This window comes from Scyliorhinus torazame, chromosome 12 (assembly GCF_047496885.1).
Source record: "Scyliorhinus torazame isolate Kashiwa2021f chromosome 12, sScyTor2.1, whole genome shotgun sequence".
Lineage (NCBI taxonomy): Eukaryota > Metazoa > Chordata > Chondrichthyes > Carcharhiniformes > Scyliorhinidae > Scyliorhinus > Scyliorhinus torazame.
Window position 1 is genome coordinate 43,785,416 of NC_092718.1, and position 15,681 is coordinate 43,801,096.

The following is a 15,681-nucleotide window of genomic DNA, read 5'->3' on the forward strand; positions in this document are numbered from 1 at the left end:
GAGAGAGTTTGCAGAACTCTGCAGTACAGATCAATTAGGGTGTCATGGTACATGGATCACAAAGAGTTAATATCCAGGTACAGGAAGTGATTAGGAAGGCAGATGAAATCTTGCCTTTTTTTGCAAGGGGAATGCGATATAAAAATAGGGAAGTTTTAGGACAGTTGTACAGGACAGTGGTGAGACCACACATGGAGTACAAGGTACAGGTTTTCTCCTTAAGAAAGGATATAATTGCATTGGATGCAACCCAGAAAAGATTCACTCGACTGATTCCCGAGATGAAGGATTAACTTATGAGGAAAGGTTGGGCCTGCATTTATTGAAGCTTAGAGAAATGAGAATTGATTTTATTGAAACGTAAGATACTGAGGAAACTCCTGGTAGATGCTGAGAGGATGCTTCCACCTATGGGAGAGAATAAAATAAGGGGACAGCAATTAAAAATAAGGCTCCCCCATTTAGCTCAGTGGGCTAGACAGCTGGTTTGTGATGCAGAACAAGGTCAGCAGCGTGGGTTCAATTCCCGTACCAGCTGAGAATTCTGAATTCTCCCTCTGAGTACCCGGACAGGTGCCGGAATATGGCGCCTGTACAGGGCTTTTTACAGTAACGTCATTGCAGTGTTAGTGTAAGCCTATTTGTGACAACAAAGGATTTTTATCTTTATCTTCATCTTATTTTAAGATGGAGATGAGAAGAAATCTTCCCTCTCAGAGAGTCATTAGTCTATGGAATTCTCTTCCTGAGAGAGCCGTGGAGGCAGGGTCATTGAATATTTTCAAGGGTGAATTAGATGGATCTGTGGCTGACAAAGGAGTCAAAGGGTATAGGGACAGACTGAAAGTAGAGTTGAGCCCACAATCAGATCAGCCATGGTCTTATCAAATATCAGAGTTTAGGCTCGAGGGGCCAAATGGTCTTTTCCTGCTCCTAATTCATATGTTCAAATGTACATTAGGATGGGCTTAATTGGGTTTCATACTTTCTCAGCATTCAGCTACATAATTTGTAACTATAAAACCTGACATATCAACTGCAGCTGACAATGCTTCAGTTTCTCCCATTGCTCTCATATTGAGCTCCAAGACAGTGGACTATAAATTTATAGAGATGTTCATGTGAACCTTCTGTAAAAATTAAATTTGATTTGAGGATTATCCTGTTTCCTAAGCACCCAAGTAAACATTATGGATGGCACAAAGATTAATTGAAATGCAACTGTCTTTAGGAAGACAGTAAATAAAATCAACATCGGAACATTTTAGGCGATTTACTCAATCATATATTTCTCTAATTTAGTTAAATAGTACAGGGCTCTAAAAATAAGATTGATTCTATCAGTGAGATTTTCCAGGAGACAGGGGGCTTCTTAAAATACATTTCTGCAAGCTGGAGATTATGTTCAAACAGCTGTGATAGCTTTGATAGGCAATCAGATAGATATGGTGCTCAAGGATTTGGACGAGAAAGAAATACTACTAGACACATCACAGGACAATCTTGTTATGGGTTGCTGGAGATGTCAACACAGCATGGGAAAGCAGGGCATAGGATATCAGTCAGTGATGCACATTGCCAGATCGTCATCTGTTTTGTGCAGTGCCAGGCTAACATGAAAAAAGCTTCATTTCAATACTGGCATCAATAATATATTTAATCATTAACACATGCAACTGTTAAAGTGGTCATAATTAACATACTGCGGACTTCCGGTTGCGGCGATGACCAGCTAAGCCGCACGTTTCGGCGGCTCCAGCTCAAAAGGACCTTCGGGCTCTTTTAAGAGCCCCAACGGGACATTCTTTTGTGACGAAACCCGGTGTGGGGTGAGGCAACAGGGAGTCCCCCCACAGCGGAAAAGAAAACTATCGGCGGCGGCCAGATCTCGGAGAATCCTCGAGGGCAGTGGCAGAAGAAAGAAAGAAGCAAGATGGCGGCGGAGGGAGCCCAGGCGACATGGGGACCGGACCAGGACGAATTTTTAAGACGGTGTGTGGAGCTGCTTAAGAAGGAGGTGCTGGACTTCCGGTTGCGGCGATGACCAGCTAAGTCGCACATTTCGGCGGCTCCAGCTCGAACAGACCTTCGGGCTCTTTTAAGAGCCCCAACGGGGAATTTTTTCGGGACAGAACCCGGTGTGGGGTGAGACAACAGGGAGTCCCCACCCGCAGCGAAAAAGAAAAATATCGGCAGCGGCGGCCAGATCTCGGAGAATCCTCGAGGGCAGTTGCAGAAGGAAGAAAGCAGCAAGATGGCGGCGGAGGGAGCCCTAGCGACATGGGGACCGGACCAGGATGAATTTTTAAGACGGTGTGTGGAGCTGCTTAAAAAGGAGGTGCTGGCCCCGATGCTACAAGCAATTGAGGGGCTTAAGGAGACACAAAAAACCCAGGAAATAGAGCTCCGTGTGGTGGAGCAGAAGGTGACTGACAACGAGGACGAGATCCTGGGCCTGGTGGTCAAAATGCAGACGCACGAGGCGCTCCATAAGAAGTGCATCGAAAGGATTGAAGTCCTAGAAAACAGATCACGGAGAAAGAACCTCCGGATCCTGGGTCTCCCCGAGGGAGTGGAAGGAGCTGATGGCGGGGCTTACGTGAGTACGATGCTACACTCGCTAATGGGAGCTGAGGCCCCCTCGGGCCCCTTGGAAATGGAAGGGGCCCATCGGGTCCCTGCGAGGAGAACAAAGGCGGGAGAACCACCTAGGGCGATGATCGCGTGATTTCACCGCTTCAGTGATAGAGAGGCGGTTCTGAGATGGGCCAAGAAGGTACGGAGTAGTAGATGGGAGAATGCGGTGGTACGAGTGTATCAGGATTGGAGTGCGGAGGTGGCGAGAAGGAGGGCGAGATTCAATCGAGCCAAGGAGGTGCTGCACAAGAAGAAAGGGGGGGGGGATAACTGGGCTGCTGCTGCGGAGATCGAGAAGGAACTGGTAAAAGAAAAGGTGGTCGGGGCGGGACTGCGCCGCCTGGGGGACGAGTGGGTGCGCGGAACCGGGACGTGGGACTGGCCCAGAGAGGGTGATGGCTAGTCGACAGGGGAGGGGGGCAGGCAGCCCCCCAGTCCGGCTGATAATGTGGAACGTGAGAGGCCTAAATGGGCCGATTAAGAGGGCCCGAGTGTTCGCGCACTTAAAAGGACTGAAGGCAGACGTGGCCATGCTTCAGGAGACGCACCTGAAGGTGGCGGACCAGGTTAGGTTAAGGAAAGGATGGGTGGGGCAGGTGTTCCACTCGGGGCTGGACGCAAAGAATAGGGGGGTGGCCATATTGGTGGGGAAACGGGTGTCATTCGAGGCTAGGAACATTGTAGCGGACAGCGGTGGCAGATATGTGATGGTGAGCGGCAGCCTGCAGGGAATGGAGGTCGTGTTGGTTAATGTATATGCCCCGAACTGGGATGATGCGGGATTTATGAAGCGAATGCTGGGACGTATCCCGGACCTGGAGGTAGGGAACCTGATAATGGGGGGGGACTTAAACACCGTGCTGGACCCAGGGTTAGATAGATCTAGATCTAGGACCGGAAGAAGGCCGGCAGCGGCCAAGGTGCTTAGGGGATTTATGGACCAAATGGGGGGAGTGGATCCGTGGCGATTTGTTAGGCCAATGGCAAAAGAGTTCTCCTTTTTCTCCCATGTCCATAAGGTGTACTCCCGGATAGATTTCTTTGTTTTGGGAAGGTCACTGATTTCGAGGGTGGAAGGAACTGAGTATTCAGCCATAGCTGTCTCAGATCATGCCCCACACTGGGTGGACCTGGAACTAGGAGAGGAGAGGGAGCAGCGTCCACTCTGGCGACTGGATGTGGGATTATTGGCGGATGAGGAAGTCTGCAGAAGGGTGCGGGGATGTATCGAAAGATACCTGGAGGCCAACGACGACGGGGAGGTCAGAGTAGGAGTAGTATGGGAAGCACTAAAAGCGGTGGTCAGGGGAGAGTTGATCTCCATCAGGGCTCACAAGGGGAAAACGGAGGCCAAAGAAGGGGAAAGACTACTGGGGGAGATTTTGAGGGTAGATAAAAAATATGCGGAGGCCCCAGATGAAGGACTATACAGGGAGAGGCGACGACTCCAGACGGAGTTCGATCTGCTCACCACAGGGAGGGCAGAGGCACAGTGGAGGAAGGCACAGGGGATGAGATATGGATATGGGGAAAAGGCAAGTCGCCTGTTGGCCCACCAGCTGCGAAAGAGGACAGCGGCGAAGGAGATAGGGGGAGTTAGGGATGAAACGGGAGCCACGGTGCGGAGAGCAGGGAGGACAAACGAGGTGTTCGAGACCTTTTACGAGAGGCTATATAGGTCCCAACCCCCGGAGGGAAAAGAGGGGATGCAGCCGTTTCTGGACCAACTAAGGTTCCCGAAGGTGGAGGAGCAGGAGGTGGCAGGCCTGGGGGCGCCAATTGGGGTGGATGAGGTGACCAAAGGGCTGGGGAACATGCAGGCAGGGAAGGCCCCGGGACCAGATGGGTTCCCAGTGGAATTCTATAGAAAATATGTGGACTTGTTGGCCCCGCTGCTGGTAAGAACCTTGAATGAGGCCAGAGAAGGGGGGACCCTACCCCCGACAATGTCGGAGGCGACGATATCACTAATCTTGAAGCGAGATAAAGATCCGCTGCAGTGCGGGTCCTATAGGCCTATCTCATTGCTAAATGTGGACGCCAAGTTGCTGGCAAAGGTGCTGGCAACGAGGATGGAGGATTGTGTCCCGGGGTGGTGCACGAAGACCAGACAGGGTTCGTAAAGGGGAGACAATTGAATGTCAATGTGCGACGGCTATTAGGGGTGATAATGATGCCCCCAGCAATGGATGCAGAGAAGGCATTTGATAGGGTGGAGTGGGAGTATCTATGGGAGGTGCTGAGGAGGTTCGGGTTCGGGGAGGGGTTTGTCAGCTGGGTTAAACTCCTCTATAGGGCCCCAACGGCAAGTGTGGTCACAAATCGGCAAAGGTCGGAGTATTTTCGACTACACAGGGGAACAAGACAGGGATGCCCGCTGTCCCCATTACTGTTCGCGCTGGCAATTGAACCACTGGCCATAGCGCTGAGAGACTCCAGAAAATGGAGAGGGGTGATTAGAGGGGGAGAGGAACACCGAGTGTCACTCTACGCAGATGACCTACTGCTATATGTGGCGGACCCAGTGAGGGGGGATGATAGAGGTTATGCAGATATTGAGGGAGTTTGGAGATTTCTCGGGATATAGGCTTAACATGGGAAAGAGTGAGCTTTTTGTGATACACCCTGGGGACCAGAGTAGAGGGATAGATGGCCTACCGCTAAGGAGAGTGGAAAGAAACTTCCGACACCTGGGGATTCAGATAGCCAGGAGCTGGGGAACCTTACACAGACTCAATATGACACGGCTGGTGGAACAAATGGAAGAGGATTTCAAAAGGTGGGACATGCAGCCGCTGTCACTGGCGGGCAGAGTGCAGGCAATTAAGATGATGATCCTCCCGAGGTTCCTATTTGTGTTCCAGTGTCTCCCTATACTGATTACTAAGGCCTTCTTTAAAAAAATAGATAGGAGCATCACGGGCTTCGTGTGGGCGGGGAAGGCCCCGAGGGTAAGGAGGGGGTTCCTACAACGTAGCAGAGACAGAGGGGGACTGGCATTGCCGAATTTGGGCGACTACTATTGGGCCGCCAACGTGGCGATGATTCGTAAATGGATGACAGAGGGAGCGGCGTGGAAAAAGTTGGAGATGAAGTCCTGTAAAGGGACGAGCTTGCAGGCGATGGTGACGGCGCCATTACTGCTCTCCCCGAAAAAGTTTACCACGAACCTAGTGGTGGCGGCAACATTAAGTATCTGGGGGCAATGGAGGCGACAGAGGGGTGTGCTGGGAGCCTCGGTGTGGTCCCCGATCAGGAACAACCATAGGTTTGCCCCAGGGAGGCTGGACGGAGGATTCCAGAGCTGGCACCGGGCAGGAATCAGGAGAGTGGGAGACTTATTTATGGATGGGACGTTTGCGAGTTTGGGAGCGTTTGAGGAAAAGTATGAGCTGCCCCTGGGAAATACCTTTAGGTATATGCAGGTGAGAGCGTTCACGAGACAACTGGTGAGGGAATTTCCGCTGCTCCCGACACAAGGGATCCAGGACAGGGTGCTTTCGGGGGTGTGGGTCGGGGAGGGCAAAGTGTCAGAGATATACCGGGAGATGAGAGAAGAGGGGGAGGAGCTGGTGGACGAACTGAAGGGAAAATGGGAAGAAGAGCTCGGGGAGGAGATTGAGGAGGGTTTGTGGGCTGATGCCCTAAGCAGGGTAAATTCCTCTTCCTCGTGTGCCAGGCTTAGCCTGATCCAATTTAAGGTGCTGCATAGAGCACACATAACGGGAGCAAGGTTGAGCAGGTTCTTCGGAGTGGAGGACAAGTGTGGGAGATGCGGGGGAAGCCCGGCGAACCACACACATATGTTTTGGTCGTGTCCGGCACTGGAGGGGTATTGGAGGGGAGTGACAGGAGTGATCTCGAAGGTGGTGAAGGTCCGGGTCAAGCCAGGCTGGGGGTTAGCTCTATTTGGAGTAGCGGATGAGCCGGGAGTGCAGGAGGCGAAAGAGGCCGATGTTGTGGCCTTTGCATCCCTAGTAGCCTGGCGTAGGATTTTACTCATGTGGAAGGAAGCGAAACCCCCCGGCCTGGAGACCTGGATAAACGATATGGCGGGGTTCATAAAACTGGAGCGGATTAAGTTTGCGCTGAGAGGATCGGCTCAAGGGTTCACCAGGCGGTGGCAACCGTTCCTCGACTATCTAGCGGAACGTTAGGGGGAAGATAGATGGCCAGCAGCAGCAACCCGGTGGGGGGGGGGGTAAATTGTTTGTGTTCTAGATGGGGAGAGGGGGTGGGGGGGAGCATTACTTCGTGTTACTTGGTTAGTTTACTATATTATTTAAACAATGTTATGTAGCAGGTATCATGCTACCATTTTTGTTGATTTGTAAGGGGAAAAAATTGTGTTTGAAAACTTTAATAAAATATATATATTTTTTAAAAAGAAGGAGGTGCTGGCCCCGATGCTACAGGCAATCGAGGGACTTAAAGAGACACAAAAGGCCCAGGAGATAGAGCTCCGTGTGGTGGACCAGAAGGTAACGTACAACGAGGACAAGATCCTGGGCCTAGCGGTCAAAATGCAGACGCACGGGGCGCTCCATAAGAAGTGCACCGAAAGGATTGAAGTCCTGGAAAACAGATCAAGGAGAAAGAACCTCCGGATCCTGGGTCTCCCCGAGGGAGTGGAAGGAGCTGACGGCGGGGCTTACGCGATCACGATGCTACGCTCGCTAATGGGAGCTGAGGCCCCCTCGGGCCCCTTGGAAGTGGAAGGGGCCCACCGGGTCCCTGCGAGGAGACCAAAGGCTGGAGAACCACCTAGGGTGATGATCGTGCGATTTTACCGCTTCAATGATAGAGAGGTGGTTTTGAGATGGGCCAAGAAGGTACGAAGTAGCAGATGGGAGAATGCGGTGATACGAGTGTATCAGGATTGGAGTGCGGAGGTGGCGAGAAGGAGGGCGAGTTTCAATAGAGCCAAGGAGGTGCTGCATAAGAAGAAAGTGAAGTTCGGGATGTTGCAGCCGGCGCGATTGTGGGTCACGCACCAGGACAGACATTACTATTTTGAAACGTCGGAAGAAGCATGGACCTTCATTCAAAAAGAGAAACTGGACCAGAACTGAGGGACTGATGTTGGAGGGGAAACAAAAATGCTGATGTATAGAGGTGTAAATTGGGGAGGGGGGGACACTGAGAAATGTGGGCGCCGGTGGGGGGGAAGAAGAGACACAGGCGGTGGACGGGTAATGGGAGCGGGGCGGTAGGGGGAGCTGCGCCATGGGGGGCGGGATGGCACTAGAAAGCGCGGGGTTTCTTTTTCCTTTCCCGCGCCAGAGTCATGATGGCGGGAAGATAGGCGCAAGGAGGATGGGAGTTCCTCACACGGGGGGGGTCAAGGAGAGAGCGGGAGAAGCCGGGGTCAGTTGAAGTCAGCTGACTTTTGGAAGCAATATGGGGGGAGTAACCATGCTAGATGGGGATCTAGCGGAGGGAGGGGGGACAACTGGGTTGCTGCTGCGGAGATCGAAGGGGAGCTGGTAAGAGAAAAGGTGGTTGAGGCGGGAATGCGCCGCCTGAGGGACGAGTGGGTGCGCGGAACCGGGACGTGGGACTGGCCCAGAGAGGGTGATGGCTAGTCGACAGGGGAGGGGGGCGGGCAGCCCCCCAGTCCGGCTGATCACGTGGAACGAGAGAGGCCTAAATGGGCCGATTAAGAGGGCCCTAGTGTTCAAGCACTTAAAGGGGCTGAAGGCAGATGCGGCCATGCTTCAAGAGACGCATCTGAAGGTGGTGGACCAGGTTAGGTTACGGAAAGGATGGGTGGGACAGGTGTTCCACTCAGGGCTGGACGCAATGAATAGAGGGGTGGCCATATTGGTGGGGAAACGGGTGTCGTTCGAGGCTAGGAACATTGTAGCGGACAGTGGGGCAGATATGTGATGGTGAGTGGCAGACTGCAGGGAATGGAGGTCGTGCTGGTCAACGTATATGCCCCGAACTGGGATGATGCGGGATTTATGAAGCGGATGCTGGGACGCATCCCGGACCTGGAGGTAGGAAACCTGGTAATGGGGATGGGGGGGGGGGGGGGGGGGGGACTTCAACACCATGCTAGACCCATGGTTAGATAGATCTAGATCCAGGACCGGAAGGATGCCGGAAGCGGCCAAGGTGCTTAGGGGGTTTATGGACCAAATGGGGGGAGTAGATCCGTGGAGATTTGCTAGGCCGCTGGCCAAAGAGTTCTCCTTTTTCTCCCACGTCCATAAGGTATACTCCCAGATTGATTTCTTCGTTTTGGGAAGGTCACTGATTTCGAGGGTGGAAGGAACGGAGTACTCGGCCATAGCTGTTTCAGACCATGCCCCACATTGGGTGGATCTTGGACTAGGAGAGGAGAGGGAGCAGCGTCCACTCTGGCGACTGGATGTGGGATTATTGGCGGATGAGGGAGTCTGCGGAAGAGTGCGGGGATGTATCGAAAGGTACCTTGAGGCCAACGATGATGGGGAGGTCCGAGTGGGGGTAGTATGGGAAACGCTGAAGACGGTGGTCAGGGGGGAGTTGATCTCCATCAGGGCTCACAAGGGGAAAACAGAGGCCAAAGAAAGGCAACGATTACTGGGGGAGATTTTGAGTGTGGATAAAAAATATGCAGAGGCCCCGGACGAAGTACTACACAGGGAGAGGCGACAACTCCAGACGGAGTTCGACCTGCTGACCACAGGGAGGGCAGAGGCACAGTGGAGGAAGGCACAGGGGATGAAATATGAATATGGGGAAAAGGCGAGTCGCCTATTGGCCCACCAGCTTCGAAAGAGGACAGCAGCGAGGGAAATCGGGGGAGTTAGGGATGAAACAGGAACCACGGTGTGGAGAGCAGGGAAGGTAAATGAGGTGTTCAAGACCTTTTACGAGAGGTTATATACGTCCCAACCCCCAGAGGGAAAAGAGGGGATGGAGCAGTTTCTGGACCAACTAAGGTTCCCGAGGGTGGAGGAACAGGAGGTGGCAGGCCTGGGGGCGCCAATTGTGGTGGACGAGGTGACCAAACGGCTGGGGAACATGCAGGCAGGGAAGGCCCCGGGACCTGATGGGTTCCCGGTGGAATTTTATAGGAAATATGTTGACTTGTTGGCCCCGCTGCTGGTATAAACCTTTAACGAGGCCAGAGAAGGGGGGACCCTACCCCCGACAATGTCAGAGGCGACGATATCACTAATCCTGAAGCGAGATAAAGACCCGCTGCAATGCGGGTCTTATAGGCCTATCTCACTCCTAAATATGGTCGCCAAGTTGCTGGCAAAAGTGCTGACAATGAGGATAGAGGATTGTATCCCGGGGGTGGTGCACGAAGATCAGACAGGGTTCGTAAAGCGGAGACAATTGAATGTCAACGTGCGACTGCTATTGGGGGTGATAATGATGCCTGCAGCAGAGGGGGAGGCAGAGATAGTGGCGGCAATGGATGCAGAGAAGGCATTTGATAGTGTAGAGTGGGAGTATCTATGGGAGGTGCTGAGGAGGTTTGGGTTCGGGGAGGGGTTTGTCAGCTGGGTTAAACTCCTCTATGGGGCCCCAATGGCAAGTGTAGTCACAAATCAGCAAGGTCGGAGTATTTTCGACTACATAGGGGAACAAGACAGGGATGCCCGCTGTCCCCATTACTGTTCATGCTGGCAATTGAACCACTGGCCATAGCGCTGAGAGACTCCAGGAAATGGAGAGGGGTAGTTAGAGGGGGAGAGGAACACCGAGTGTCACTCTACGCAGATGACCTACTGCTATATGTGGCGGACCCAGTGAGGGGGGATGATAGAGGTTATGCAGATATTGAGGGAGTTTGGAGATTTCTCGGGATATAGGCTTAACATGGGGAAGAGTGAGCTTTTTGTGATACACCCTGGGGACCAGTAGAGGGATAGATGGCCTGCCGCTAAGGAGAGTGGAAAGAAACTTCCGGTTCCTGGGGATTCAGATAGCCAGCAGCTGGGGAACCTTACATAGACTCAATCTGACTCGGCTGGTGGAGCAATGGAAGAGGATTTCAAAAGGTGGGATATGCAGCTGCTGTCACTGGCGGGCAGAGTGCAGGCGATTAAGATGATGGTCCTCCCGAGGTTCCTATTTGTGTTTCAATGTCTCCCTATATTGATCACTAAGGCCTTTTTCAAAAAAATAGATAGGAGCATCATGTGGGCGGGGAAGGCCCCGAGGGTAAGGAGGGGGTTCCTGCAATGTAGCAGGGACAGAGGGGGATTGGCGTTGCCGAATTTGGGCGACTACTATTGGGCTGCCAACGTGCCGATGATCCGTAAGTGGATGATAGAGGGAGAGGGGGCGGCGTGGAAAAGGCTGGAGATGGCGTCCTGCAAAGGGACGAGCTTAAAAGCGCTGGTGACGGCGCCATTACCGCTCTCCCTGAAAACGTTTACCACGAACCTAGTGGTGGCGGCAACATTAAGTATCTGGGGGCAATGGAGGCGACAGAGGGGTGTGTTGGGAGCCTTGGTGTGGTCCCCGATCAGGAACAACCATAGGTTTGCCCCATGGAGGTTGGACGGAGGGTTCCAGAGCTGGCACCGGGCAGGAATTAGGAGAGTGGGAGACTTCTTTATAGATGGGACGTTTGCGAGCTTGGGAGCGCTCGAGGAAAAGTATGAGCTGCCCCCGGGGAATATCTTTAGGTATATGCAGGTGAGAGCGTTCACGAGACAACAGGTGAGGGAATTTCCGCTGCTCCCGACACAAGGGATCCAGGACAGGGTGCTTTCGGGGGTGTGGGTCGGGGAGGAAAAAGTGTCCGAAATATACCGGGAGATGAGAGAAGAGGGGGAGGAGCTGGTAGAAGAACTGAAGGGAAAATGGGAAGACGAGCTCGGGGAGGAGATTGAGGAGGGTTTGTGGGCTGATGCCCCAAGTAGGGTAAATTCCTCTTCCTCGTGTGCCAGGCTTAGCCTGGCCCAATTTAAGGTGCTACATAGAGCACACATAACGGGAGCGAGGTTGAACAGGTTCTTCGGAGTGGAGGACAAATGCGGAAGGTGCGGGGAAGCCCGGCGAACCACACACATATGTTTTGGTCGTGTCCGGCACTGGAGGGGTATTGGAGGGGAGTGGCGGGAGTGATCTCGAAGGTGGTGAAGGTCCGGGTCAAGCCAAGCTGGGGGTTAGCTATATTTGGGGTAGCGGATGAGCCGGGAGTGCAGGAGGCGAAAGAGGCCGATATTGTGGCCTTTGCGTCCCTCGTAGCCCGGCGTAGGATTTTACTCATGTGGAAGGAAGCAAAACCCCCGGCGTGGAGGCCTGGACAAACGATATGGCAGGGTTCATAAAACAGGAGTGGATGAAGTTTGCGCTGGGAGGATCGGCTCAAGGGTTCACCAGGCGGTGGCAACCGTTCCTCGACTATCTAGCGGAACGTTAGGGGGAAAATAGATAGCCAGCAGCAGCAGCCCGGGCCGGGGGGGGGGGGGAATTGTTTGTGTTCTAGATGGGGTGAAGGGGAGGGGAGGGTGGGGGGGGGGGGGGGGGGGAGGAGTAGCACTATTTTGTGTTCTTTTGTTAGTTCACTATTTTATTTTAACAATGTTATCTATCAGTTATCATGTTACCGTTTTTGTTGATTTGTAAGGGGGAAAAATTGTGTTCGAAAACTTTAATAAAAATATATTTTTTTAATTTAAAAAAAAATTAACATACTGCGATTTGTCAGCCATTTAAAATGGGATCACACTGTGCAGTTTTCTTGTCCATTTGAGCTTTGTAGAGAACAAAGCTTCACCTCTGACACATTCTTAAAGGGGCAAACACATGTCTTAAAATCATTCCATCTTTTAAAGTATGATTTTGTTCTTGTGGCACTTGTACTGTATTGTTTATAGTTTGGGGGTTTTCTGTGTGGATGAGTGTGTGCGCGTGTGCGTGTTTGCATCCATGCATGTGCGTCTGTATGTGTGTGTGTGCGTGCTATTTACATAGATAAAAGAAAATCACTGCAGATGCTGGATTCTGAAACAAAAACAAAAAATACTGGACCACCTCAGCAGATTTGACAGCATCTGTGGAGAGGAGAGGAAGCTAATGTTTCAATCTGGATGACTGTTTGTCAAAGCTAGGGAGAACTGGAAATGGGGTCATCTTTATACTGTAGTGGGGGGGGCATGGAGCGGTGGGGTTGAATAGGGGGCCAGTGTGAGCTGGAGACTGACAAAGAACATGTGCCACCATCAACATCCTTCTTAGTCTTAATCACCCTCATTTACATTCTTTTTGTCTTCTGTCCTCGACATCTTTGTCAATTTCCACCTATTGCTGGCCCCCATCCAGCCCCACCACTCCATGCCCCCCCCCCCCACTACAGTATAAATCTGACCCCATTTCTAGCTTTGACAGTCATCCAGGCTCGAAACGTTAGCTCCCTTTTCTCTTCACAGATGCTGTCAGACCTGTTAAGATTGCCCAGTATTTTCTGTTTTTGTTTAATATGACTTACATGTTTGTTTTCCCCATTACGATTGCCTTTTCAGGATTCATGAAATCCCATCTTGCAGTTTATGCAGTTGCAGATACTTACATCACCTCATAGTTCCATCATACTTCATTCGTGTTGTGAGACATGGAAATCAACATTAATTAGACCTGATGTTTCAGATAAAGCTTATTGAAGCTACTGTTCACTAGTAGAGTTATGCAGTAGAACTGAATGTCCTTTTGCAAGATGTCAAATGAAACAGTCTAAAGGCAATTCGGAAGATTTGACCCAGAAAGTGATTTGGCAGGGCAGAGGGGAGGACTCCAGAACTTAGCTGAAAACTAATTAAATCAATTCAGCATTCTTTGGTGAGATACAGGTTGGGCTAAAGCAGCTATTTGTGGTCATCACAGATTAGGGAATTGACGTCGTTATTTTGGATCAAGCATTTGTGTTCCTGTGTCTTAGGTTGTGATAATGATGATTGAGATAATGAAGATTTTAGGGGTTAGGAAATTTGGAATGGAACAATTTCATTTCTTGAAAGTTGTCACAAACTATCAAACATTCTCAAGTTACAGCATGGTTCAGATGAGCCAACAGGCCACCTCTGACTGACAACTAATTTGACTCCTGCTTCTCGCATAAGTCATCTTTATCGCTGCTCTAAGGAAGATTGATCTAATTCTCACCCATTTAAGGATAGCCACATGATGCCTAAGATGCCAGGCAAATTTGTTTTTAAAAAATTTATGTGAGGAACTAAGACTTTACTCTGTATCTTTGTTTATAAAATATGTAGAGATCTGCTCATGGCTATCTCTAAAAATGTAATACTGGACAAAAACCTAAAATCGATTAATCTATTTCTGTCTGTGACCCCCAAACAAAATATGCTACCTGCATTATCGGGGAAACTCACACATTGTTATCCCTGAAGAGGCACTAATGACCAACCCCCTGTGGGCTACACAGATCAAATTCAAAAAGAGCTATTCAAAGGCCATTTGCATTTCCTAACTCAGGGTGACCAATGGGAGTTTGCTCATCTACTAAGAGAAAGGGCCCAGCAACCTTCCTTTTAATTCCTAATGGTTGAGACATCTAACAATCTTGGGTACCCAAACGAGGGATACACATCCTTTGTCAAAGACAGTTTGGAGAGGTGAGAGTCATGTGATGTGGGCCTCTGACTTGTGGAATCAGTCATACTGCCTTTCTTAACTACAAAATCTCAGTCTGTGGTTATCATATAACTAACAGCCTTACAGACAAAGAGCTCTGGCCCAGGTTGGACACCTAGCCCCATCTACATTGCTTCTGCTGGAAACTGCACCATCACCGACAGGACTGACTCATCTCTACATGCATATATCATTATGCAAAGTCAACATACTGGCAAAGTGAATTATCCCGCATTGGTTTTCAGCTCACTGACCTCAGTGAAGGAATACCTCATTGGACATTGATTCTGGACTCTGGAATTCACATAAAACAATATTTGTTTTCTCTGTGGTCTCTGCCCTGTGAATCTTCTGTTTCTCTGTCGCTCTTTTACTGTATGAATGCAAAGGAGGCAGCTTCGAGACCCTCCTCCCACATTTTGATTATGTGCAAATGAACTAACCCTCTAAGTTCATCCCCTCTCAATATTATCGTGGGGTTATTTATAGAAAAATGGAAACCAAGGGTTTGGGAAATACACCACTGCTTATAAAGGGGGGAAAAAAATCAAAATACCTTTCTGTGTATGTACAGATTATGAGAGGAGAAATTAGTGCTTTTAAAAATTACCACCACCTTCCCTGTCCGTAACACTTGTTCCACCAGCTTGTCAGTAAAATTACCATGTTTGGAGGCCGGCGAACATTGAGCATACACAATTTATGTCCAGCAGAAACAATGTAAATATTCATTTAACTGGATGTACAGGTTTTATTTACCATGGCTGAAAATTGCCATAGCATATATATATTCTGAACAATTGGTATGAGTGAGATTGTCTCAATGATATAACTTATTCTTAGACAGTAAATGGATTTGCTTAGGAAAAATATTCCATGGCAATCTAACCTGTTATGTTGATCTTTGCTGACCATTTGGACGTTCCGTCCAATACACTCTGTTTTGCTGTTTTCAAATGTTGTGCATAGTCTTCTTTCAACACTTTAAACTGCTCTTGGATCAGCTCAAAAATCTCTGGCTTGTTTCTCTCCCTGATTTTCATCCTTTCCTTCATGGCTGTGATGATGATTTGTGTTTTGTCCTCTGCTCCATGTTTTGAGCTTTTCTCAGCTGCTCCTGAAATGGAGATGTGAAACCAGTTGGTCCTTTAGAATTTTAAATTAGATGGATTTGTGAATTAAAAGCCTCCAAAAAGGACTCTGGTGGTACAATCTGTGTCAATTAATATTATTTTCTCTGAAACTGAATTTCAAACAGCTAGACCATCATGCTGTTCAATTGCATTCCGAGAGAAAACCAAAATATCTTTTAAAATTAGAAACCTCAAAAACAAACTCACAAGAAATAAAAATAAAATCTGATGGAACTGATGGAACAACTCGGTATTTTTCTTTATTCTTTCATGGGATGTGGGCATCGCTGGCAAGGCAAGACTT

General features: G+C 50.0%; 1 protein-coding gene across 7 annotated transcripts in view; it reads right to left on the reverse strand.

Moving 5' to 3' along the window:
* Window positions 1–15,681, reverse strand: part of LOC140387540 (protein unc-13 homolog C-like) — a 972,441-nt gene that overhangs the window by 397,440 nt on the left and 559,320 nt on the right. For all 7 annotated transcript variants that reach the window (XM_072470780.1, XM_072470778.1, XM_072470777.1 and 4 more), the window contains one exon: window positions 15,134–15,361. In XM_072470780.1, the coding sequence (XP_072326881.1) occupies window positions 15,134–15,361 (228 nt within the window). The remainder of the gene's footprint in view (window positions 1–15,133; window positions 15,362–15,681) is intronic.